Genomic DNA, 26,596 nt, shown 5'->3' on the forward strand with positions numbered 1-26,596 from the left:
TAGAGATGCCCTGTAACGCCCCAAAATCGTGGACTTGAAACCTTTTATGAAAAATGTTGAAAGCTTTGAAATCAATCATTTATCAGAGTTTGAAACAGAAGTTCGACGAAAGATCAGGTTTAAAATAGCAAATTCCTAAACTTTGAGCGCATTACAACACAAATGCAATCTTCCTCTTATAAACCGATTTGCAACTTGAATATATATTTTATTAAAATGAAAATAAGAACAACGTTTTGGTAACACAACTTTAGTAATTCAAAGTTTTAATCAGAAGAGATGCTTTCAAAGAAACTTTATACCACATCTATCAAAATGTCTTCAGGAGCGCAACGTCAGGAAAGGGGCCTTGCCTTGAACACATCACGACATCGTGCCATCGCAAGCTGTATAACATATTCATCACCTGCCCATGAAATGAGTCAGTCTCACAACAGACTAGCAGGGGTGCAAAAGACAAGAATGCACAAATGTTGCAATAAGTAAGATATCTGCTAGATCAAGCAGTGAAAATCAAAACTAGCAGAACTAACCAAACGTGTTGTGGAGTAAGCAAAGCTCTAGTAAAGCAAACATCTACATTAATCGTAAGACACGAGCTATTGCATTACAAGCAATTCATAAGCTACACATGATAAGCATTTAACTAGTATGAGAAGCTAGTTATTATTAAGCAAGGAACTACGTAAACAGTTTAACCAATTAAGATAACGCCTCAACAGGCGTACATAGATCAATGTGTAGCGTACCGCACTACCGAGCTAACAAACAAGCAATCGATTCATGTCACAACACGCATATTTCATAATCATGTGTATAAGTTATATCTTGTCTCATTATGAGTCCGCCGTTATGGGTACGCATAAGGCAAAACGTAGAAACAGTCGGAATCGATTCGGGGGTTCATTATGCTATGTATTTTATTATACCTCGAACGACTGACTGAGTTCGCTTCTAAGGGGACGACCAGTGACCAAGAGAGTAAATCTCCAAAGGCAAACAAAAGCCCAATGGATGCGCATCTAAACTTCTGCAGAAGTGGCCTGAAGGATTTCCCCTAACCTTCGATGACTGGGGAAGTCAGATTTTTGCTCGAGATTGTCATTAATGACTGTCCATCAGAGTTTTGTACCATTCATCCTCTCTCTTGATGAACCATCCCGAATAAGCACGACAGGGGGTTTCTTAACCGCCGTCCCATTCTACATGCTCTGGTCTTTCAACCCAATCGAGCATCTTGCCTGTGAAGGTGCATGATTATCATTTATGTGAATTATATGTACCATTGCGCGTTCGAGACAACCACACACCTCTCATCCTACTCACCGCAATATACAACATACCTGTTTAAAAGTACAACCATGATGAGAGGGGTCAACTCATAGTGAGGGTAAAAACATCTTTGTAATCTCAAACACGTGCCATTGCACGTTCGAGGTAGACATAAACCTCTTATCCTACTAATCGTAGTACACAACGTACCTGTTCAAAAGCACAACCACGATGAGAGGGGTAACGATCTCTCGCAGGAAATCCCAACACATCTGCTTTACAGAAACCCACCGTGAACTTATTCAAGTTCCAACTTGTCGTGTTCGGGTCCTTTAGACAATTGCAAGCATTCCGCCAATTAGGCGAAAATCAACATAACAGGATTTAGCTTAATGTGTCAGTACACGTTTAGAGGTTACTACAGACCTCTCGTCTTGCTCTTCGTAGTCCAAACATATCGTACGCGACTAAAGATACAACTACAAGAGGAGGTACATGGATTCCTCGTAAGGAATCCAATACCTTCACGAAGGAAGGCGCTACTATCTTGGTTTGACCAGAAAGCCTAAAAACTATGTCTCGCATCAGAAGTGATGTAACGCCGATCTAGCGATGGTGCAAGTACTTTAATAGGATTTTCACCCTACTCATGCACAAGCTCCTAAACAGAGTTATCTGAGTCGTATCGGATAGGCGAACTGAGGTTGTAACACACCTTTCCCAAATACACCGATTTGGGATATCCATCCGCTATCTCTGCTTTACAAAGCTACACATCTCTGAAAATAGGTTTGCACTTAAGACCATCATCTTTGAAGAACCGAAGTGCATAAGTGTGTGTCGTGACTCTTAAAGCAAGTGAAACGATATACACTATACACTCGAACTGCACTCAAGGAGTGCAAGCTGACAAGGGGCAAACCCGTGCACATACTAATACAATGGCAAATCGAGGGGCGAGACTCGATGGCCGAAGCGGCACCGCGAGGGCAGACCGCTAGAGCTACACACGAGGTATGTAATCATACCCTGATCATTAAAATACACAAGCATGCAACTACATAAGCAACTTACGAGGTATGAAATCCTATACTGGCTAAGCAAGTGTAAAGGACGACTCACGAGGCATGGGGTTGCACTTCGATAGATCGATAAGCATAAGCAAGTAAAAAAGCATATGACAAAGATAAGAATACATGCATGAACAAAGCATATGCACGAAGTGCGACAACAAGGTAAAGACGAACACATACGAAAGTAAGTGCGACAGCCAGTATCACAACAATAGGAAAGTAAAGTATGAAGAGTAAAGCAAGTAGTAAGGCCATGGCGTAGGAAGCGCGGGGCGACAAAGGTAAAAGTAGGAAGTAAAGTGCGAGAACGTAAAGGAGGACCATGATTGCATCATGGAGTAAAAGACAGTGAATGCCATGGCGCAGAGCGCAGGGCAGCAAGAAAGTAAAGTACAGAAAGTAAAAAGGACAAAGATCGTGAAACCGCGTTCTTGAGTTAAAAGACATGAAATGTAAAGACATGAATTAAAAACCTTGGCACATATAGCGCAGCAACAACAGAAAGGAAAGTGCAAGAAAAGTAAAGAGGATAACGATCGCGAAACCGCGTCCTTGAGGGTAAAGACATACATACATATATATATATATCATCCTCTTTTAGTTATCTTTTCTTATTTTAGCATTTATCCTTTCGTTGTCCTTTTACGCATGAATCCCCTACCTTGAGGGGTTGCGGGTCCTCGTACGCCTGCGGTGTAGGCAAGCAATAGCTCGAGCCACTAAGGCAAGCTGGATCCACCGTTCAACCTGCGATGCTTAAAACATTAGTATATGCCGTAATATAAACGAGAAGCGGGTCCGGTAAGGCCTGCAGTGGTACCAAACCCCAAACACGAGAGTAGGCAGGGAGCTCAGCTCCCTGCGGACAAGCAACCGAGGCAACAAGGCCTCCGGCAGATTGCAGTGCCAGAGGCAGGGGCCTCAGCACTGCTGGCAAAACAACAACAGAGGCAGGGAGCAGGGGCTTCCTGTTTGCCATAACAGAGAAAGGCAAGGGAGGGAGCAGAGGCTCCTTACCACACCTGCCACAACAAGATAGGGGGAAACCTGTCGGAACACGAAACAAGACGGGGCGCAACCCCCTGCGGGAAACGAGACAGGCCTGCCGTCAGTAAGAACAAGGCAGGGGGCAAAGCCCCTTGCCAGAGAACAAACGATGCCCCCTGCCAGAGAACAAACGAGGTGCAGGGGGGCCTTGCCCCCTGCTCGAAAACAGGAAAGCAGGGGAGCTTCGCCCCCTGCTGGCAAAACGCAGGAAGCAGCGGGCAGAACCCCCTGCCGAGAAGCAACAGGGGAGCTGGGGACTTCAACCCCTGCATAGGAAAAAAAAACAGAAGGCAGGGGGAGCATCTCCCCCTACCAGGCAACAACAAGGGAGTAGGGGGGCTCGCCCCCTGCTGGAGACAGGATGGAGGCAGGGGGCGGAGCCCCCTGACAGAAAACCACAGGAGACATGGGGCAGAACCCCCTACCGAAAGAACAACAAAAGGTGGGGGCCTTGTCCCCTGCCGAAAAAACAAGAAAGAGGCAGGGGCTTTGCCCCTGTTGGAAAAGCGAGTCGACACAGGGAGCTCTGCTCCCTGCCGACAAAAAGGAAGGAAACAGAAGGGGAGAAGGGGTTTTACCTCAGGAGACCACGACGATGGGGGAGTCCACGGACCACCCAAGAGATCGGGGAGTGTCGACTGAGGTCACCAGACCGAGGGGTTGCCGACGAACATCGATTGTTGTCGGGGGTAGCAGAGAGAGCATCGATGGTGCTCTCGCCGACAACCGCTGGTGCAAGGAGGTCGCCGGAACTCGAAAGCCGCCGATCGCAGCAGAGAAGAGGGCGACGAGGACAGGGGTTACCGACACTCGAAGGTTGCTGACGCTCGGAGGTCACCAACGGCTCCGATCGTCGATGATGTCGCACGTGGCCACCGAGGAAATGAGGGTGTTGACGACGACAATGAATCGTCGGGTCGTCAGCTGAGGCCACCGAACTGAGGGTAACAGGGCCGTCAGAGTGCCTGCCAGACACAGGGAGGAGGCCGAACGGGGTTGGTCGTCGGCAGCTCCGATCGCCGCCGGCAACACGGGAGAGACGGGGAGACAAAAGGGGGAAGAAGGTGCCTGACGGCGGCGATTCCAAGGAGATACAACAGAGAGGGAGTGACGAGCCTCACACCGAGGAGGGTGCCGAGGACAACGTTCCGGTAAAGCGTGGCTGACGTCACAACTGCTCCGATGTCGGGTGGTGCCGGCCCATCATGAAAGAAAAGGAGGAAGACCGACGAGAAGGAGAGGATGCCCTCGAGGTCACCAGTGTCAACCTTCAACGAAGGGGAGCCGAGAACAGGGCGTCGCCAGAAGTCGAAGGTCGTCGATGATGTCGCAGGGGAAACGAGAGGAGACAGTGGGTCGTCGGAGCTTAGAGGCCGCCGTCGGCGTCAATCGCCGGCGTCCTGCGACACAGGGGACGAAGAGGGGGGGGGGGTCTCTGGCCGTCGGAGCTCGCAGGTTGGCGACTGCAGCACCCGAGACGAAGGCGGTGGCCGGCGGCGAGTCATCGATGTCAGCTCGGAGGGGGAGAAGGTGGTGGTCGGCGACACGATCGTCGGCGGCTGCAACACCCAGGATGAAGGCGGTGGCCGACGGCGAGTCGTCGGCGTCGGTGGGCGCAGGGAGGGACGAGAGAAGATCGGGAGAGGAGAGAGAAGGGGCGAGGGTTTTGGACCCTCGCCCGAGACGTTGTGTCCTTTTAAGGACACCGACTTCTCGAGAATTCAAGAAGCCGGGTCGCGGGTCGGGCTCGAGCTCGAGCTCGGGTCCAGCTTGGGTCTGGGTCCGACACAACAGACCGACCTTGACACGTGTCTGGCGCGTGCAGGGCACGTGTCCGACACATTTTTTTTAACGGGCTTTACATGCCCCGTTATGCTGCCAATTATTGATGTACACTTAATCATGTTACTTTTAATTATAGAGCCCTAGATAAAGTTGAAAATAAGAAATTAGGACAAACATTGTTGAACATGTTACTTTTATCTTTCTCTTCTACTCTAACCTATAGTGGAGGAGCTTCACTCCATTATAATAAAATTTATTACCTTTAGGACAACCCTTCTTTCCTAATTTATCTTTCTTCGGTGGTTCCCCCATCAATGACGCATGCTAGCAACATTATCTGCTTTCTCTCCTTAGGTTTGATTTTCAATTCTTCCCTATGGAGTGGATATTGTTTTCTTTTTTTTTAGTAGAGAGAGAATGAAGCTTGAAAGGCAGGACATGAAGGATTGGTATTTTTCATTATGACCTTCACCATTGGATTTCATTCCATGAAACTATCATCATCTTGCAAGTTTATGAGAAGACCTATGGGTTGAAGCATTTGACACAAGCATGGTTTGAAAGGTCCAATAGTGTGATAACGAGTTCTGGATATAAGCATAATGTGGCCAATCATGTCATTTATGATATGATAGTAAAAGAATTGTTATCTACTAGCATTTTAACCAAATGTTGATTGAAAAAATCACCTTCATTGATCTTGTTAAAGACATCTTAAAAAAATTTAAAGGTACCTTAAGCCTAAAGTTGTCATTAATCTTTATCTGGAAGGAGGCATTTGGAGGTGTGAGGCTTAAGGAAGTATTTTGGTCAAAATTTTCTACAGCTGCTATTCAGGAGCAGGGCATTGGGTAGAAAATTGGGACTTGAGGAGGAACTTGGCCTTAATCAACTGGCTAAATTTTGCAAATTTTCTCTTAGAGAATATTTACAAAACTTTGTTTAGTCCTGTTGGTGTCCCTTCTTGTCTTAAAATCCCATCTTCTTCCTTAGGAAGAGCCTAAAGGAGTGGGCTTTCTGAGGCATTTTCTTGGAATATATGGTGCAGGCTTCAAGAAAGAATCTTTTTTTATTAGAGAAAGAAAAACTATGTCCTTGCTTGACTGAAGAAAATTAGAATTCTTAAGGTGAGTGTACCCCACAACAAATTCATAATCTTAGCGATAGAGGTTCAGACAAATGGGACATCAGAGCATTTCAAAAGTAATGGTTTATCTATCTCCTTTTAACTTGGTCTGCTCTATTTTATATAATAAACATAGTGAGTGAATTCATGCATATGCCCTTACATCATATAATTTGGAAGTGATTGATTTGATTTCAGCAACAGCTGCTCTCAGGTTCATACTGATTGGTTGAAAGACCTGAAGGATATATATATATATATATATATATATATATATGGGGGGGGATGATACTTGTTGGTACTAGATTAAAATGATTTGTTCACTTTTCAAGGGGATAGACTTGTTGGTACTGGATTAAAACAATTTGTTCACTTTTCAAGGGGATAGAACAACATTCCTTTTGAAATACAAAAAAAGAATCTATTCAGGGAGGGGGGAAGGGGGAGGAATGAGAGATATTTTGTTCCACCTTAGTTCTTTCATCCCAAAGCCAAAAAGTTTCCATATTTCAAACTATGTCTTTTTGTGGGAAGAAATGTGGGGCATATCTTGTTTCTTGGGAAGTTTTTGGTTAAAATTATTGTGACTGATATTGTTGATATTTTGAAAATATCATTGATAATATTAACAAAATCAACTAAGCCTATAATATCGGACAAATATCGTGATATTTTCAAAATATCACCAGAAATGAAAATATCAGTATTTTATCACGATATTTGTGAAAACAATCTTATTTATATATTCTAAGCCCACTTTTTTGTATTTTTTTTCGTTTCTTTTATATTTTAAAAACATTTCAGACTTATTTCCTTATGTTTTTGCAGGAAAAATGATAGACAAAACATATTATTCTTATAAAACTCTCGAGAATTTTCCGAGAAAAGCTACTTATTAAAATATTTTAAAAAAAAAGCCCTCGGCGAGAAATTACCTTGAATGATACAGGTGACTATGTTGACAATATTAGGTTACTGATTCAAGACATCAACAAAGCTGCCGCGAAGTTGAAGGTGATGTAGTACAGACACCATATTGTGACAAATCCTATATTTCATGAGATAACCTAGCATATTCCAAACTGCAAGTCAGGTTAGGTTACTTAGGCCCTGTTATTTTTTTTGTTCCCATGGATGAAAACAACCTTTCATGGGAAATGGTAGAACTTTCTAAAAAATCATGCCAGCATAACCCTCTCATGAGAGTTCTTTCATTTGAGAAGAGGTGTGAAGGAACTTTCATGTGAAAAAAGGAATGTGGTGGGAAATACTGGGGCCCACTTGTGCTTGCATGGCACATTCCCACCATGATGTTTGGTTTATTTCTTTCACCCATGGTGTGAAAGGGAGGGAAAATGATTCCATCTCAGCATTCTCCCATGAAAACTACATCAGAAAAATGGGTGCCTAATATCATCTCCTACTAGGGGTTGCTTGATGTCTTTGCATACCTAGGCCGGACATGAATTATAGGTATTTGGCAACTACAGAACTTTAAGCACTTTGCATTTTTTTCTCTGCATCATTGTTGACTTTTTGAGGCAATAATCAATTTTGAGCCATCGAAATCTGGGTATCTATGGGTATGTTCTTAAAATGTGTACCTTCATGCTGTTTTGATTGCCAATGTTTTGTGTCATGAAAGTTACTAAACTTATTTTTCTAAAATATTGAAACTTCCTGTTCTAGGGCGTGATGCTTAAAGATTGTTTCATAGGTGCATTGAACAAAGATTGTTTTATGGACATGTCTCTAGAAGGGTGAGTTCTGCTACAATGACAAAAAATATGGTAGCAGTTTCTGTTGCAGGATTTAGGGAAATGTCTTGTGTTTGCATTGAAGTATCCTATAGACATTAACTGTTCATGGGAAAATTATGGCATCAAGAGATAGTGTAATGGTCCAATCCAGCTGAATGTCCTTTTTCTTTCTTTTCCATTCACAATGTAAAAATCTTTAGTTTAAAAGCTCTTTTTTTTGTCTGCCATGCTGATACTAACTCTGATGAATGGTTTTTCTAGATTGAATATGTGGCTATGTTCTAGCAGGTCTTAAAGGCCTGGGTGCATGCTTGTTCTTTTCTGCAGGCAGGTCATTGACAAATAGGTTAAAGGGACCTTTGAAGGAACCTTTATTGGACAGAGAGAAAGCCTTTCTTAGATATCGGCTGTAAGTAATTTATGTTTCTGTTTATATTTTATTTTTTATAGATGCATGTCCTAAATTAACTTGCATGCATATCTTGTTTGTAGTTTATCTGAATTGCAGAGCCGGCTGATAAGTCTTCTCTCAAAATGCAAGGGTTAGTGTTGACTTGGAGAAGTATAACAATTTCTTTGATTATAAGATAGCCTTTTTAAAGGTATGTTCTTTTTTGTCTTTGTAGATGGAGGTGATGGGATGAATAGGACTAAGTCTGGGGACACACCTCACAGCCTAGACACAGGGAACTTGTCGTTTTCTGGACATCCAAGTCCACAAACTCCATTAGATTCAAAGACTTGTAGGAAAAGGAGATCTAAAGATTTCAGTGTAGTAACCCCAGCAACGGCATGGTCTTACTGCGAGGCATCTGCTGGTAGGCATGTTTACCTCATAATGTATGGCTTGGTTTTTGATTATTGATGTGTGATGTAAATCTTGCTTAATGTGGGACTGTTTCACTCATCCTGGACATCAAACAATCCAATTGAGTAGCTAAATGAGTCCCAATTGACAGTTAAAGAAGTGTGCATAGTTTTCTGATTACTGAAAAAAGTTATGGTGCTGTAAAAGAAAAATCATGGTGCTGTCATCTTAGGATTTGACAGAGAAGATTTGCTGGATTTCTCTTGAAATTTCAGGAAAATCCAAATACATCCAAGGACAGACCACATCCTCAGGAGTATGAATTTTGTACATTTTTGAACTGAACACAAAATATCCTTTGCTGGTTGCACGGGAATTTAGTATGAATCACCTGGATGCACAATTTTAGAAATCTAAGCACATTTTATATCCTATTGTATAAAGATTGCTATATGCCCCAGATTTGTTTCCTCCACAAGTTGTTAGACAACTTGCTGGTCTGCTCAGTGAGACATCATCCATGATAACTGCTGGACCGATCTGCAAGTTACTGTGTTGAAGTTTGTGGCTAAAATCTTCTGGCAGGCTAGCGCCTGTCAACAGAATACAATATGGATCATCTTCACTAAAATTGGATATCAATATATCATGGTTATTTTGTACAATTTGAGCTGCATCTTGCAGGTCATTACCATTGAAGGCCATTTTGGTAAAAAAAATTATGTTTTCTGGTTTGCTGGTATTTTTTAAGACATTTGCATATATTTTAGGTCCTTTGAAATCTAACTGATACTTAGTCAATCCATTTGAACATAGTAGACACTGTTATATGCACTCAAAATTTATGGAATGATTTTATGGTATCAAAAGTATATGTCATAGGTTAATCATGTAGTCTGCCAGTTTCACTTTGTTGCGACTTCTCATTGCATGCCCTATCATCTTTTTCCCTTCCCGCAAAAGTTCAGTGCACATTTCTACTTTTATATGCGACTTCTTAGATGAGATATCAAAATGATGTTTTAGTTAGGTTTGTTATTCAAACTTCATATAATATTTTAGCAATCCTATTTGATTTAGACTTTCAGGCATTTTTCACATATGTATGTATGTATGCTGCCTGCAGGTCAGTGAGGAAAGTGTCATTGCTATAACAGGGTTATACTTAAATTTTCAAATCATAATTTGCTGTAACCTTTTTTTAGCTACCAACCTATCATTTATTTGAATGTTGGTGTTATATCTGTTGTACCATTTGGAGGACAACCTTATTATACTAGTATGGTGCTTGTAATTAGGAGAACACAATTCCACTGCATTGTAAATACATATCCCATAGTTTAGAAGCTGTTGATATAGTTGATAGGACTCCAACCGATGAGTAACTCATTCCATTTCCTATAATAGATTCATCACCAGATTCTCTGGTCTGCAATCTGTTGCATGATGCAACACTTGGTTGTATATTAATATGATTGTTTCTATCTTTTACCTGTTTGTATACTTGTTTAAAGGGCTGTATTTTCATTTCTCACCAGATTACCTGGCTAGCAAAGTGTTGCATGATGTAACAGTTGTTGGCTGTCACATGGGTGCGGGTGCGGCGCAATTTCAAAAATTTTGGACACGGGGACTCGGCTATATATATATATATATATAAAGACTCGATCAAAGTTGTGCCCATTAGGGGACAAGTGATGAGTTGTGAAGCCTGATTCAGGGTTTTTTTCCTTACAGGAGGGGGGGGGGGGCGTTCCCCCCGGTGCGGGTCCCGTTGCGCGGTCAGCGGGCGGGGGGGTTATAGGGGGGCAGCCCCCCCCCCCCCCCCCCACCCCCACCCCATTTTTTAAAAAAAAAAATCCAAAAAAATGGACCAAAATGACCCTGGGTGCATTGACCGCACCCAGGGTCGGGTTGACCGAGTCCGAGCCGCACCCGTGTCGGTGGGTGTCGATGCGGGTGCATCGACCTTGGAGCCGAGTCCGTGTGACATATGTTGTTGGGAATTTCAAAAGGATACTTTCCACATGTTATCTATTTTATATACGGAAAATGACCGTACTGTACGACAAAAATGACGTTTCCTGAAATGTCCTACAATTTTAGAAATCCGCCTGATGTCCAAATTTGCAAATGTTTGACTTCTTTAGGACCATTTTACCCTTTGCATGAGTGAACATCTTGAAGTTCACATGATATATCGGTACGCTCTTTGAGTATCACAAACTCTCACTAAAAGGTAGATTCATATTTTTTTTGCGTACCTCACGAAATCCGCATAACCATATTTGCAAACTTCTTGTAATTGAAAAATATCGAAAAATCTCAAATATTCTACTAAATTAGCATAGATAATAACTAAATCTACCAACATTCTGTAATTGAAACCTGTCGTAACTTTATAAATGTTCCACTAAATTTGCATATATAGTACAAAGATCGCATAACCAAATCCACAAACTTCCTGTAATTAAAACCTATTGTAACTTCACAAATATTTCATTAAATTCACATATATAATACGAAGTTCGCATAGATCCGTGCATATCTCATTTAGGTAACAGATCCTCAAGGAGATCCACAAATATGAGGCAATTTGTATATATAACACATGACTATTTTCGCATAAACTAGGGTTTTTGTGGTCCTCGACCAGTGGTCTTCCACATGCTTCTCCCTGACAACAATTTTCAACCACTATTACTTGCGACTAATTCCAACGATTCATTGATGATAGTTTATCGTTAAGTTTTTTAGAATCATCGACGATGAGTTTTTCTGTTTATCACATGTTTAATGGCTGATGCAATTATTTGTTTGAAACAACTTAAAGAGTTTTTTTTTTTTGAAACATTGGCATGAGTTAATTATTTTGTGGAAGAATTGCAAGTTTTCAATTTATGTTTCCATGTTCAATAGCCTATTACATTTTTTTCGTTGATGAAATCATTTGCGTGTGAGTGTTGTTTGTCTAACTAGTTTCTTAACAATTCGAATGCCTCTTCCCTCCATTTGGTTGTTTATATGTTGTGTATCTTGCATTATAAACATGATTAGAGGACACAGTTTGTTTGTTTTCTTAACGATTTAAATTTCTGCATTGTCAATCAGTTATTCTGCTTGTTTCTTGAATGCTTTTTCAATAGCATATGTAATGTCTCTATTGCCCACCTGTTTACCTATATTCCCTCTTGGTATTGGAAGAAATTCTAAATTTGTTTGTTACTATATGACAATTGATAAGAGTGTCTCGGAGGGGTCCACACCTACATCATCTGCTAGTGTTGGAACACAACAAAAAATGCCAAAGAAGAAATTTTTTGACTTGGGTGATGTATCCTACTATGAATTATGGAGTATGGTTGACACATGGGTAGAGAGGGAGCCTGCGCCGTGGCCTAAAGCCTGAGTGCCCAACATTTTTCACAGAAAATGCGGCGTCACTAATCGAAAACCCAAAAATCTGCGCTCAAATAAGAAGCAACAACTAACACCTTCAATGTTGCCCAAACAACAACTAACACCGACACAAAAGGTAGAGGAGTTTGTGGCCATAATCATGTCTCCCATCCCGGAAGCATCTAAGGAGGAGGGAGAGGGGGACTAAGTGGTAAAGAAGTTTGATCCATTGGCTCACTTTGAGGTTGTTGCTAACCTCAAAGCCCAGATAGAGGAAGTTGGAGACGTGGCCACCTGCAGTGGCAGTAGCAAAATGAAAAATGTGGAGAATAGAGGGAAATAATCTTGTACAAGGTCAGAGGAGGTACATTAGCAAGGGGAGGATGCGAACCCTAAGGTTGAGGTTAATGTTGAGGGTCTTATGGTTGGATCAGATGCTCAACCAAAGGTTGAGGCTGCGGTGGAGAGTTCATAGGAGGATGCCCCTCATGGGGATGTGGAGGGATCTGAGAAGTATCCTCAGGAGTCCAAGGTTGATGTTCGGGTAGATGAGCCCTTGGACACGAGGAGTTTGAGGAAGAAGTCGCAGCATGGAACAAGATCCAATGCTCGTGGACAAGTACTTTGCACACGAGTGTTATTTTGTATATACATGTCAATCATTGATTAAATTGTCATATATATATATGTGTGTGTGTGAAGCATGTTTTTAAGATAATTAGTTTGAATATATACATTTATTAATTTGTCACATATATATTGAGAAGCAATCACCATTGCATATGGTTAGTTTAGTAACTACTCAAGAGGTTAGGGGCATTATTGTAAATAAGGTGTTTTAGTCTAATCTCTCTATTTAAGTGAGATTAGACCTAATTAGCAAATGACGATTCTTCTCTTCCTCTCTCTCTCTCTCTTTTGTTTTCTTTTTCTGTTTTCAGGTAGTCACCCTAGGCAACTTTAACATGATATCAGAGCCACCCAACCTGGGTGACTAACATCACCGCCGATGAAGCTGATCAGCCGTTGTCGCGAGACATTGCTACCTAAAGACGCCTCTGCAGTATCGCTGGTGTGGCCTCCGTGTGTAGGTGACGCGAACGACGCTGCTCAGCCACCGTCGCAAGACGTCGCTGCCTGAAGACACCTCTGCAGTATTGCTGGGGTCACCTCCGTGCGCAGGTGACGCGACTGTGTGAAAGTTGTTGCCGCCGTTGCTTCTGCCGTGACTGGACTGCCGTGTGGAAGACAGATCTGGATTTCACAGCAGCCTCATGACCACTGTCGAAGTTTGAAAAAAAAGGTCGATTGATGGTGATCCAGCCAGTACTCAATACGACTGAAGTTGTAGTCGATGGAGCAGGTATGTGCACGCAGCAGCAGGGAGACCCTGACCATGTTAATGGTGCGTAGCAGCAGGTATGGCTGTTGATGATTGCGTGGATGTTGAAAATGCCTGAAGATGCAGTCGTGGTATGCAGTTTGTCGAATAATATTTTTTTTTGTGGTATGCATCCTGTCGCAACTTTTTAAGTTTTTATCAGTATGATTAAAATCTGGTAGAGTTGGCTTCTCAGACTGGTAGTTGGTGTGCACGTCAGACCAGAGTTTTCAACAGTTGGTAGTTGCGTGTGGTTGTATTTCCATGGGTGAAATGCAGAGGTCAGACATGAAGACTGAAACTGTCTGATTATAAAGCCTTTGCAAATTCATTTTCATATGGATCATCTGTAAAGTTGGATGAGACTAACTATGCTAGATGGTCGCATACGTTCATGATGTCTGTTTCAGGGCATCGTAGAAAACATATTTTGTTAGAAAATGCGCCTACGGACAAAACTGAAAAGTATGCTACATGGGAAGAGGACAGTGATATTGTTATGTCTTGGATTATGAATAGTGTGCAACCTCACATAGTCGACTGTCTTATTTATTACACCTCTGCAAAACAAATGTGAGATAATTTGCAAGATACTTATTCTCAAGAAACTAATGTTAGTCGTATTCTTCAAGTAGAACAAAAAATCTATAAATTGCAGCAATGAGAACAAACTCTAGCCTAGTATTATGCCTTCGTGAAGGCAACTTTTAAGAGACTAAATGCTCATAGACCATTATGTTGTGATAAACAAAAACTATACCAGGAGCATACCATGGTCGCACGGTTCCTGACTGGCTTGTCAACTGAATTCTCAGTTGCCAAAGTTCAGATGTTGACAGGCTCAGATGTTCCCACTCTTGCTGAGGCATATAATCGACTGAGCAGGCTTGCCATGTCCCTTCCTTCATCTCAATCGGAATCACAAACCTCTGCTCTGTCTGTTTTCTATGGCCGAGGCCGAGGTTTTCTTCCTAATTCTTGAGGCTGTGGACGTGGTTGAGGCCAGGGAGGACGAGGCAAGCTCCAGTGTACCTACTGCGGAAGATTTGGACATTTAGAAGATAGATGTTTTGACAAGAATGGTCGACTTCCCGCGTCTTCAGCTAAAGTTGTTCCTACAACACACGTTGCCAAACCTGAGTCCCCCACTATTCCTCCTAGTGATTCGGTTACACCCACTCGTGCTGAGTATGATGATTTGTTGGCACATATTCTGTCTAGTTCCCCCGTGGCTGATATTGCATGCTCTGCAGGTGATGAATTATCTTGCCAAGGTAATAGGTGGATTATTGATTCTGGGGCATCTAGCCATCTGTGTGGAAATGAATGTGATTTTTCAAAGTTGAATAGTGTTGCTAATCATAAAAATGTTGTTCTTGTCGATGGGAGTTCCTCTCCCATTGTTGGCCAGGGTAATATCTCCATCTCCCCTAGTCTTCAGTTATCAAATGTTCTCCATGCCCCTTCATTCCCTCAAAATTTGTTATCTGTTAGTCGTGTTGCAAAGGAATTGAATTGTCAAGTAATATTTGATCCTGCCTGTTGCACTTTTTAGGACTTGCTGACGGGGAAGACGATTGGTGGAGGCTATGAGGAAGGTTGTAACGCTCCGAAATTCTAACCCAAATTTTGAAGACTTTTTTTTTTATAAATATATAACAGCGGAAACAAGTACTATAGGGTTAAGCATTTTGGAACATTACAGTGGAGAGAAAATCCAAAACATTTAATTCATTTCAGTATCAATGAAAATTATCATTAGAGTTTTATATGGTATGAACAATTAAATTACAATAAACCCAAGCGATCCATGGAACAATAAATCCAAAATCTCAATCCGATGCCTCATCCTGTAGTCGCTCGTAAATGCTATTGTGCTCCTGAAAATAGTAAAATTATAGGAATTAGACCTCAACTGTCTAAGTAGAAAATCTGTAACTTTTAATGTCGGTATATCATAAATTTGGTATGTGATGTTGGTGCCATGTGTGATTTTTGGCATATACAGAAGCACGTAAAGCAGACTATGCAACAACAATAACAAACATATATCTAAGCAGTTAAGCAGATTATGCAACAATTATAATTAAGCAAGTAAAGCATTAAGCAAACAAGGCATATTCTACAACAACAATAACAGTAACAAACATAATATTCATGTACCAATCACAGTATGAATTCAATTATCTCATATCTACACATTTCTGGATCTCACTTCATCACAAGCTCAAAATATAATACCTACTGAAAGATTATGAAAATATCTCTCTAGTATCTCCACTCACTGTGATACCTAACTGTTCTAAATAGTGATTATTTTATCTTATTCTGCGGGTACACACGGGCCCAGACAACCATCACAGAAGAGAACATTCGGGGGTATATTATTTAAGGGTATTTTATTAACCTGAACGTCCTAACTGATACTGAAATCCCAAGGGAGCGCCCAGTAGCCGAGAGAACCTCCCAAGGGTTCAACACAAGCAGAATGCATCCCTAACTTCTGCAGAAGACGTGAAACTACCACCTAGGACACATAGGTAGTTCGGGTCCCCTAACTCCGAGGACTGGGGATCAACGAGCCGCTTTACGCTCGAACCAAAATATAGGTCCTCGAAATTTTGTACTACCTACACTCTCCAAGGTAAGCCCAAAACTAAGTGGGTTGATTTCATTATTTAATTTCTTTTCCAAAGTACAAGGCATTTTCCCAACTTCCTTCTACTGCCATAGCAGTAGATCCCAACCTTAGTCATTTTACCAAGGTGTATAAATCATCCCAATCTTTTTTTTTTCATATTGATTGCTTAAACCCACTCAGAGTGCTCCGGTACCTTTAAACCAGTCAAGCACACAATAATTACAATTAAGTTTTCATCACTTTTATTGCTATAGCACACACCCCTTTAGTTTAAGTTTTCTTGACATACCTAATTTCCATTGTCCACAAAATATCAGAGTCAAGTACTTCCATCGGTACGTATGTGTTAGGTAAAAACCCAAGTGGTTCACTTGCAATCATACCATATAATCCCAATGGTGTTATAACTGGTTTATGTTCGTATCAGTTTTATGCACAACATACAAAATAAATTCAATGAAAACTTAATCTATCTTTAAACAAACTGTTGCTGATCTACATTGCAGCCCAATCAATGATAACAATAAATGTTCCCGAGCAAATTGCAGTCTAATCAAAGATACATAATCATGCATTTATATTTTTGTTTTTACCATGTAACATAATCATAGTTTCAATTCATTAAATTGCACATTCGCAGACCAAAACTCAATTCAATATTAACTTTCAAAACACAGACTGATACAACCTGTTTATATGCAACAAGTCGTTACCCGATTACACAGGGGTGCAAAATAATTCACTTGAGAATGGGCATCTGCCGATTCATCTGACCATGCTGTATGACAACATTGTGCCACTCATCCAGAACGCCCGATCATGCGATAGCAGGGTTCTTAGCTTGACTGACCCACAACACACTCGGATGCAATCAACATCGACAAGAAAAGTGCAAAAACCCTACTTTTTTCGGCGACTGGAGGAGGAGGTGGCTGCTGCTGCAAGAGGAAGGTCGCAGGTGATGGCGACAGTAAATGGTCGAAGCTCTTGTCGGCATGCGTGAAACCGAAAGAGAGGGATGCGAGCAACAGAGAGAGTGAAGCCGAGAGGAGGAAGAGAGATGAGAATTGAGACCTACTTTCCCCCTTTTAACGAGAGGAGACCGGCGGTTACGTCCCCTCTTGAAATTCTTGATTTGCAATTCTTGAACCCTGGTATTAATTATAACGCAGTCGGGTTCGGGTCCGAACCCCGCGACCTGCTACTCAGGATCCAAATCTCAATTTGGATTTGGGCTGATTATGAGAGTGGATCCGGGTTGGTTCTCTAGTGCTGGATCCACATGGAACGTGGATTTGGGTCGGAAGTGGATGGTGGATCCACAGGTTGGATCCATTTGGGTCCAACCCCAATTACCCAATTCTTTTATTATAATACTTTTTAAATTATTTTTTATTAAACATTATTACTACGTATATACTTTTAATACCCATATATATATATTTTCTTTTGGATCCGGGTAACGGATCCCAGACCCAATATGTATAAAATCACTCGAATTTTACGGGTATTACATCCTTTCCCCCTAAAAAGAATTTCGTCCTCGAAATTACCTGTAAAAGTTTTACTCGAAAAGATTGGGGTACTTCTCCCGTATATTAGCTTCAGGCTCCCAACATATATCCTAACATATAAGGATCAGGACAACACACAATGAGTTTCTAAGAGAAGTTTGGATCTAAAAGTTGGTCTCGTCAAAATTCATACATGATTCTTTTGAAGGTGAAAACGTACTAAATCACAGGAAAGTCTTAACCTAAGACAATTAGAGTCTATGTTCACTACTTCATACTTGTTTAGTCACGAATGATAGACACAACTTGCTATCCCTTTATTTTATTGTAATCACATCGTTGTTTGTTGTCATCGCTATTTTTAACAGACTCTTTGTCCTGAATAACCTCCACTGATTCCTATTTCTCAAGGCCTTGCGCGGCTAGTTGTCTCCGATCGAGACCTCGTTCAAAGCATAATTCTCTCACAGAATGGCTCTATCCACGAAAGACATAAACATAGCATTGTATTAAGATCTAAAATCAACAATGATCCAGTCCTGCTATAACTGAAGCCAAGTCTATTGATCTCTAACTGACTATATCAATCAATCTCAATAAATCCTCACAGCTTAGTATGACTCATTAACAAATCCCAAAGTCCACACCGGATCACCTGGTCTGGGAAATGCACAACCTCACAAAGAATTACCGCCCTAGAGGGTATACTTGGTCTTGGACAATACACTTCCTCACATGAATTCACCGTCCTTGCGGCTACCCGCTCTTGGACAGTGTACTTCCTCACAAAGATCCACCACTCTAGCCGGATTACCTGATCTTGATCATACATACCCTCACATATAATCCTTTGGAGACAAGTCAACAACAAGTGCCAAAATGGTGATATATGCATCAGCACAAATATCCGCTCTCAGGGTCGATAGCCACCAATATGGGCACAAGCATACATACCGTCAATATGCATTACATTGCTTCATAGGACACTAAAAATCACAAAATCCACCTTTCACCAATAAGGTTCCATGAACCATAGTTTACTATTGAACTTAAGCATATATCACATGCTTTCAAAATTTCAGTTCACGTGGCATTTCAATCATATCATACTAAAGCATATTATCCTGTGCATCATATCATTGCCACCAGGAACATGGCATTTTCCAAATTTAACCTCGAAGCATGCGTAACCAAAGCATGAGTTCTACACAATGTGATTATATATATTTATATAAGGAATCAACTAAACATCAAGATACGTAACTTCTACATAGTTCGAGTTACGCACACAAGACTCAAATCATATATGTATCTAAGACATTCAAATCATTTTATCATTTCATAAGCATTGATAATTCTTACATCACATCACATTCGATTATTTCGACGTGAAACACACGCACATATCTACTAAGAAATTTAGTTAGATATCCCTAATACATATATAAATATATAACAGCGGAAACAAGAAGTACTATAGGGTTAAGCATTTTGGAACATTACAGTGGAGAGATATTATCTACACCAACCAGTTGGCTCCGTTCATTCCGCAGTTGAGTCCTCTTCTAGTCCGCTGCTTTGGCATCATCGTCTTGGTCATCTTCCGTTGCTTAAACTGCATATAGTTATTCCTCATATTTCGCCGTCCACTACTTTGCTCTGTGAAGCATGTTAGCTTGGGAAGCATCATAGGAGTTTATTTCCGTCCAGTCAGAGTCGTTCAAGTCAAAATTTGTTTGATCTTCTTCATGTTGATGTTTGGGGTCCAAGTAGAATTCCTAGTTGTTCTAAGTGTCGTTATTATTTAGTCATTGTAGATGATTTTTTTCAGATTATCTTGGGTATTCTTGTTAAAAGATAAGGCTGAAGCCCCCATTATTCTTAAATCCTTGATTATTGAAATAAAACTCAGTTTAATTCTTGCGTCAAAGTTGTTCGCACTGACAATGCTCTTGAATTCAAATCCTCTGAGTTAGTACAATTTTACAAAAATCTTAGGATCCAACCTCAGACTTCTTGTTCTCATACCTCGCAATAGAATGGAGTAGCAGAGCGCATGCATAGACACATTCTAAATGTTGCCTGTTGCCTTGTGATTCAGTCTAATATGCCTGCGTCTTACTGGGGAGATGCAGTTCTAACTGCGGGATACCTAATAAACCGTATGCCTTCAACTTCTGTGGGGGATCATATTTCGATTCAAATTCTCGAACCTGAAGCTCATCTTTTTCCTATCTCACCAAAGGTGTTTGGTTGTGTGTGCTTTGTGCATAAACTTGGTCCCAACCGAGATAAATTGTCACCCCAATCTATAAAATGTGTTTTTGTTGGGTATCCCAAGCACCAAAAAGGATATCGTTGTTATGATCCCATATCCCAGAGAGAGTATGTCAATGCAAATGTTTCCTTTTTTGAGTCTATCCCAGAGTTGCCAGTTGAGGAGGCGGGAGCGGGAAGCGATACAGGAAGCGAGACACTTTAAAAAAATGTAGGAAGCGGGGAAGCATGGGACCACTTAGAAGAAAATTATGAACCGTCTCGGAAGCGACCTAGGAAGCGACCTAGGAAGCGAACCGAAAGCGAGGGGGAAGCGAAAAAATGAAAAAATGGGGAAGCGTGGGGAAGCGTGCTTCCCATAAATGGGAAGCGCGCTTCCCAAAAAAGGGGGACGCTTCCCCTCACGCTTCGGAAGCACGACGTTTTGCGCTTCCGAAGTGCGCTTCGGGGAAGCGCGCTTCCCCTTTACCCTAGGCGCTTCCGGTAACTCTGGTCTATCCCATATTTTTTTAGTACTTCTCCGAGAATACATGCTAGTCAAGGTGATTCATTCCCGCTTCCTGTTCTTTCTTTTCCATTAGAGTCTGTTAGTTTTGAGTCTCTTGTTCTCAGTCTGACTCCATCTCGTTACAAAAATCCTCCTGTGGTGTACACACATCGAGCTCCACCCAACTTTATGCCTGTGCCATCAGCTTCTCTAGAGGTGAGTGTTCCTACGATTCTCTTGTTGATGGTGATTTACCTATTGCTCTTCGGAAAGGAAAAAGACAATGTACACTTCATCCTATTTCTCAGTTTATTTCTGAGGCAAGACTTGGTGAAAATATGAAGAATTTTGTATTAGCATTATCTGCTACCTCAGTTCCTCTCAATCATCATCACGCTCTTTTAGACCCCAAATGGGTGAAGGCCATGCATGATAAAATGGATGCACTGCTTTCTCAGAGAACTTGAGACTTAGTTGATCCTCCACCTGAGGCTGATATTGTTGGTTGTAAATGGGTTTATACTATTAAGTATAACTCAGATGGATTGATTGAAAGGTTTAAAACTCGCCTGGTTGCGAAAGGCTACACTCAAACTTATGGGGTGGACTTCTTTGAAACATTCTCTTCTGTTGCTCGTCTTGGGACTATTCGTCTTGTTTTGTCAGTCGCAGTGCACCATGGTTGGTCTCTATGTCAGCTTGATGTGAAAAATGCATTTCTATATGGAGACTTGGAGAAGACATTTTACATGCAGCAACCTCTGGGGTTTGAAGTTTCGGGGGAGTGTCAGAAGGTGTGCAAGTTGAACAGGGCAATCTATGATCTCAAACAGAGTCCCCGTGCGTGGTTCTCCAAGCTGGCTGAGGTCATGTTAGCATTTGAGTTTGTCCGCTCTGCCTCAGATCACTCTCTTTTTACTAAAAAGACCTGCACAGGGTTTGCCATCATGATAGTATATGTTGATGACATTATAGTCACAGAAAGTAGTGAAAAAGACATTTCTGACACAAAGTCCCATCTTCATAAACACTTTGTGACTAAGGATCTGGGACCACTCAGATATTTCTTAGGTATAGAGGTTGCAAGGAGTAAAGATAGACTGGTTCTGTCACAACGGAAATATGTCTTGGACCTGCTGAAGGCGATAGGGATGTTAGGTGCCAAACCTCCAAGGATTTCTATGGATCCCAAGTCTCATCTGTTTGATGAAAAATCCGAGTATGTGGATTGTAGTCGTTATCGCTCCTTAGTTGGCAAGCTATTATATGTGACTGTAAGCAAACCTGACATATCTTTAGCCGTGAGCAAGATAAGTTAATTTATGGACAAACCGACAAAGACTCACTGGGATGCTGCAATGATGATTCTCAAATATCTAAAGTTCTCCCCTAGTAAAGGACTATGGTTTAAACAAAACCGATATTACTGCCTATTCAGATGTAGATCATGCGGGGTCGGTTGTTGATAGAAAGTCCACAACTGGATTCTGTGTGTTTGTTGGAGGGAATCTAGTTACTTGGAGGAGTAAGAAACAAAATGTTGTTGCCAGGTCGAGCACTGAGTCAGAATATCGGGCTATGACTCAAACTACTGTTGAGATGATATGGGTTAAATCTGTGTTGACTGATCTTCAAGTGAAAGTCTCAGTACCTATGGAGATGATATGTGATAATAGAGTTGCTACTTATATTGCTAATAACCCAATATTTCATGAACAGACAAAGCGTATTGAGGTGGATTGTCACTATGTATGTGACCTGGTCCAGACTGGGTACATTTGCACCAAACATATATCTTCAGAGAACCAAATTACAGATGTCTTCACAAAACCCTTAGCGAGTTCAAATTTTTCAAAATGTTGTGACAAATTGAGCATTATTAATATATATGCTCCAACTTGAGGGGGAGTGTTGAGAAGCAGTCATCGTTGCATATGGGTAGTTTAGTAACTACTCAAGAGGTCGGGGACATTATTGTAAATAAGGTGTTTTAGTCTAATCTCTCTATTTAAGTGAGATTAGACCTAATTAGCAAATGACGATTCTTCTCTTCCTCTCTCTTTTGTTTTCTGTTTTCAGGCAGTCACCCTAGGCAACTTCAACAATATATATATATATATATATATATATATATATATATATATATATATATATATATATATATATATATATATATATATATATATATATATCCATGTGTGAAACATATTTTTAGGATATCTAGTTTGAATCATTGCAATTAAGTAATTATATTTGTATGTGTAATTCAATGATTAATTTGACTGATTCCAGCAAAATGAATTGTGACTGCAGGATCTGCAACGAAAAAATCTAGACAACCGGTCGCATGCACCGGTTCTATTGGTTCCAAGCACACAAGTAGTTCCTAAAACCAATGGAGGAAGAAAACAACATCCTGGATCAGATGCATTTTCGAAAATTCTTAGAGTTCACACCATAAAACATCAGTCACAATCTCCTAGAAGCCGTTGTGCAGTTTAGGAAACTGACAACCAACATATTCCAGTTTAGAGATATTTAAATGACCATCATATTGGAGGACATGACACAAATCACCAGATTTAAGTGTCATGAAGAGCCAGTGATTGCATATCGGTGGGAAGATTTCAAGCACATATTAGGTGTTTATCTATAAATGGATGATGATGCGTTCAAAGGAGAAAAACTAAAGTTATAATAGTTGAGGAAGCACTATAATCCCAACAAGGGGAGGAGAATGATGGGGAAGGTACCGTGTGCTGGAGAGAAGGGCGGTCATAGGGTGGAAAAGGAGGTGACACCATTCTTGTTGTACTTCTTTGGTACATGCTTATTTATATACTAGTGAGAATTCGATCCATAGATTGTACATCGAACTGATACAATACTTGGATCACGTCAATGAATACACATGGGGAGCAACCTCACTTGTACACCTATATGCAAGTGTTACTGCAACTTGGCATGGTAGAAAAAACATTATTGGCATGATGGTTGTGTTGGAGGTATTTATTCCTTTATTGTACTTAAACTTTTGGGTTATTTATCATTGTTGATGTACTATACTGTGTTAATCCTTGTAGGTGTTAATACTTGCAGGTTTGGATATGAGAGCATATATCCATTAGAAGGCCCTTGAGATGTGTCTATCTCCCTGAATTTTCACGTGTTGCAATGTGGAGTCCGTCACACAACGAAAATGAGAGGAATGATTGAAGAATGTTGGGTCCTTACATGAAAAGGGCCTATTATGCTGCATCGTTGCACATGTTGATAAGGGAACATGTAAATATTCTTGAAATATTTTTTTACATTTTTATAAATAATGCAATATAAGACTAACTATGAATGAAACTTCATTCTGTAGGTAAAGTGTTTCCTTTACTAAGACACGGAGGAGCAAAATCAGGACGTGGCTGTGCAAGCGAAGGACATCGCGAGGGACATTTGGTTGCACAACACGAATGAAGTTGAGTGCCAAATGGTCAGCCAAGTGGTCCAACAGTTTGGGTTTTTTTAGCAACCACCTTGTCGCCCTCGCCCAATTAGCAGAACTACGTTAACGACAACGAATCATCAAATGAAGGATTACTCCATGATGTTCATCTTCAAACTTGAAGACTGGTACGACGACAATGAAGACATCTACTTGTTATCCATGGTACGTGCCTACGATGACAGGGATGTAGTTGCTAACAACCTGTAGTTTATAAGCAATTCCTCTGAAAAGAGGGTCATTTAGGAGGAAGTTGGGGCGAGAAGTCCGAAACACAAAAAGACTGCAAGTGGAGCAAAAAGTGAATTGACTCTTGCACTGATTGAAATCCGCATGTTAAAGTAGTTGTATAAAGCAAATGAGTCCATTATGCATACTCAAGTTGACCTTATTGCTAACAATAATGTCATCGTGGAACTATGAGCGCGCTAGATACATCCACATCGGTGACTTTTGTTTTTGATTATTTTGTAAATCATTATAATTAATTAAACAATGTTTTGTAAATAATTGCATACCAAGTTGTAATTGAATTTATGTTTAATGATTTAACTAGATTGAATGTATACCTAGTTTAACAATTTAACTAGTTTGAATTATATATATCTAGTTTGAATGTAATATATTAACTTTGCATTATGAATAAATGTATATAGTTACCTATAAGTTTGACTGTTACACGTGAATTTGAATGTTACGGGTGAATTGTGTATCTATTGTAAATTTTTAGTTATTAAAAGTGAATTTGAATGTTACTGTTTGAATTGTATATCTGTTGTAAGTAGTTTGAATTTGAATTGCTGTAAATTTGCGAACTTCTTGTAACTGAAACCCATCGAAACTTCGCAAATATTTCACTAAATTTGCATGTATATACGAAGTTCACATAAACAAATATGCCAACATTCAATTTACTAAAACCTGTCGAAACATCACAAATATTTCATTAAATTCACATATATAGTACAAAGTTTGTATAACCATATCTGCAAACTTCCTGTAACTAAAACCTGTCGAAACTTCACTACTAAATTTTCATGTATAGTACGAAGTTCACATAAACTAATTTGCAAACTTTCTGTTATTGAAACCTCTTGAAACTTCGCAAATATTCTATTAAATTTGCATATATGTTATGAAGTTTGCATAACTAAATATGCGAACTTCCTGTAACTGAAACCTATTGTAATTTTGCTAATATTCCAATCAAGGTTGTAACGTATCGTTACCCGTATCAGTCGGGCCCAAAATAATATACTTATCGTAGCGTAAAAAAACATAAGTTTTAATAAAAAATCACAAATTTTAAATAAAAAATATAAATTTTAAAAAAATGTTTAAAAAATTCCAAAAATCATGGAAAATAAAAAAATTTAGCAGAATTTAAAAAAAAAATCATAACACATGAAACAATGATTAATTGCACAACATACAACCATAAAATCATGTATGAAGCATTTGTCTATATAAGTTGCATAAGAGATCATCGAATATCAAATATCTCACAAGAACAATGCAAAATATTAAATATCTTGCAATTAACAACATGCCACAAGACTCATACTTTCATATTACATAAACAAAAATATTATGACAATAGTTACACTCGATTTTCAATCTGTTTCCACTCTTTACTTAAGTGTCCCATTGCCATGTTGAATCATCTGAGGCCATCTTTGTTGGAGTGTGGAGCTTGTTCTACCTTAATATAAATCCCTATTCTCTGCGGATCCAACTTTGTGGTAAGTTGAGGAAGGGTAGAGGAGTGGGTTGCATGGGGCAACGAACTTTTAAGGGTAGTTTTATAATTTTACTCATAATAGAGATTTTTTACCTTAACTCACTTCCTTTAGTGGAAAAATGGTGAAAATGCATTGTTATTTGAGCAAACCACAAAAGCCCTCTCCCTTTCACACAGATTGACCCCCAAATCACTATCACGACTCCTAGGGTGAGTAGATACCCCTCTAATGACCTCTACACAAATGAGGAGGTCGATCCTCAAGAGGTCTTTAAAACTCAAAACATAAAAAAACAAGTTTAAGCTCTTTTTAAAGTGTGCCGAAGTTGTATCGTACGATACACGATGTATCATACGATATGACACAATATAGTGTTGTTTCATACGATACATATGATACAGATACGATACACACTCGTATCACGATATGAGTGTGTATCGTTATTGTCCATAGTAACGATATATATTGTATCGTATTATAGAATACACTACTTACAACATTGATTCTACTAAGTTTGCATATATAGTATGAAGTTTTCATAACCGAATTCACAAACTTCTTGTAATTTAAACCTATTGTAACTTTGAAAATTTTTCACTAAATTTACATATATAGTATGAAGTTTGCATAAAATCCTGCAAATCTCCTTTAAGTAACTGATCCTCAAGGAGATACGCATATATGGCACGATTTATGCATATAACATGTTGCGAAGTTCCACTAAGTTTGCACTCCAAAACAACTGTCGTAAATAAGATACTAACTTCGCAGATAAGGTCATTGTAAAT

At 40.1% G+C, this 26,596-nt stretch overlaps 1 protein-coding gene across 3 annotated transcripts in view; it reads left to right on the forward strand.

The window, feature by feature from the left end:
* The window catches only part of LOC149811461 (uncharacterized), a 111,780-nt gene that overhangs the window by 2,166 nt on the left and 83,018 nt on the right, over nucleotides 1-26,596 (forward strand). For all 3 annotated transcript variants that reach the window (XM_089993096.1, XM_089993098.1, XM_089993097.1), the window contains exons 4-6: nucleotides 8,391-8,472; nucleotides 8,556-8,605; nucleotides 8,690-8,881. In XM_089993096.1, coding sequence (XP_089849222.1) covers nucleotides 8,391-8,472; nucleotides 8,556-8,605; nucleotides 8,690-8,881 — 324 coding nt within the window. The remainder of the gene's footprint in view (nucleotides 1-8,390; nucleotides 8,473-8,555; nucleotides 8,606-8,689; nucleotides 8,882-26,596) is intronic.

The sequence above is a fragment of the Nuphar pumila genome, chromosome 17 (assembly GCF_984573655.1).
Source record: "Nuphar pumila chromosome 17, dmNupPumi1.hap1.1, whole genome shotgun sequence".
Classification (NCBI taxonomy): domain Eukaryota; kingdom Viridiplantae; phylum Streptophyta; class Magnoliopsida; order Nymphaeales; family Nymphaeaceae; genus Nuphar; species Nuphar pumila.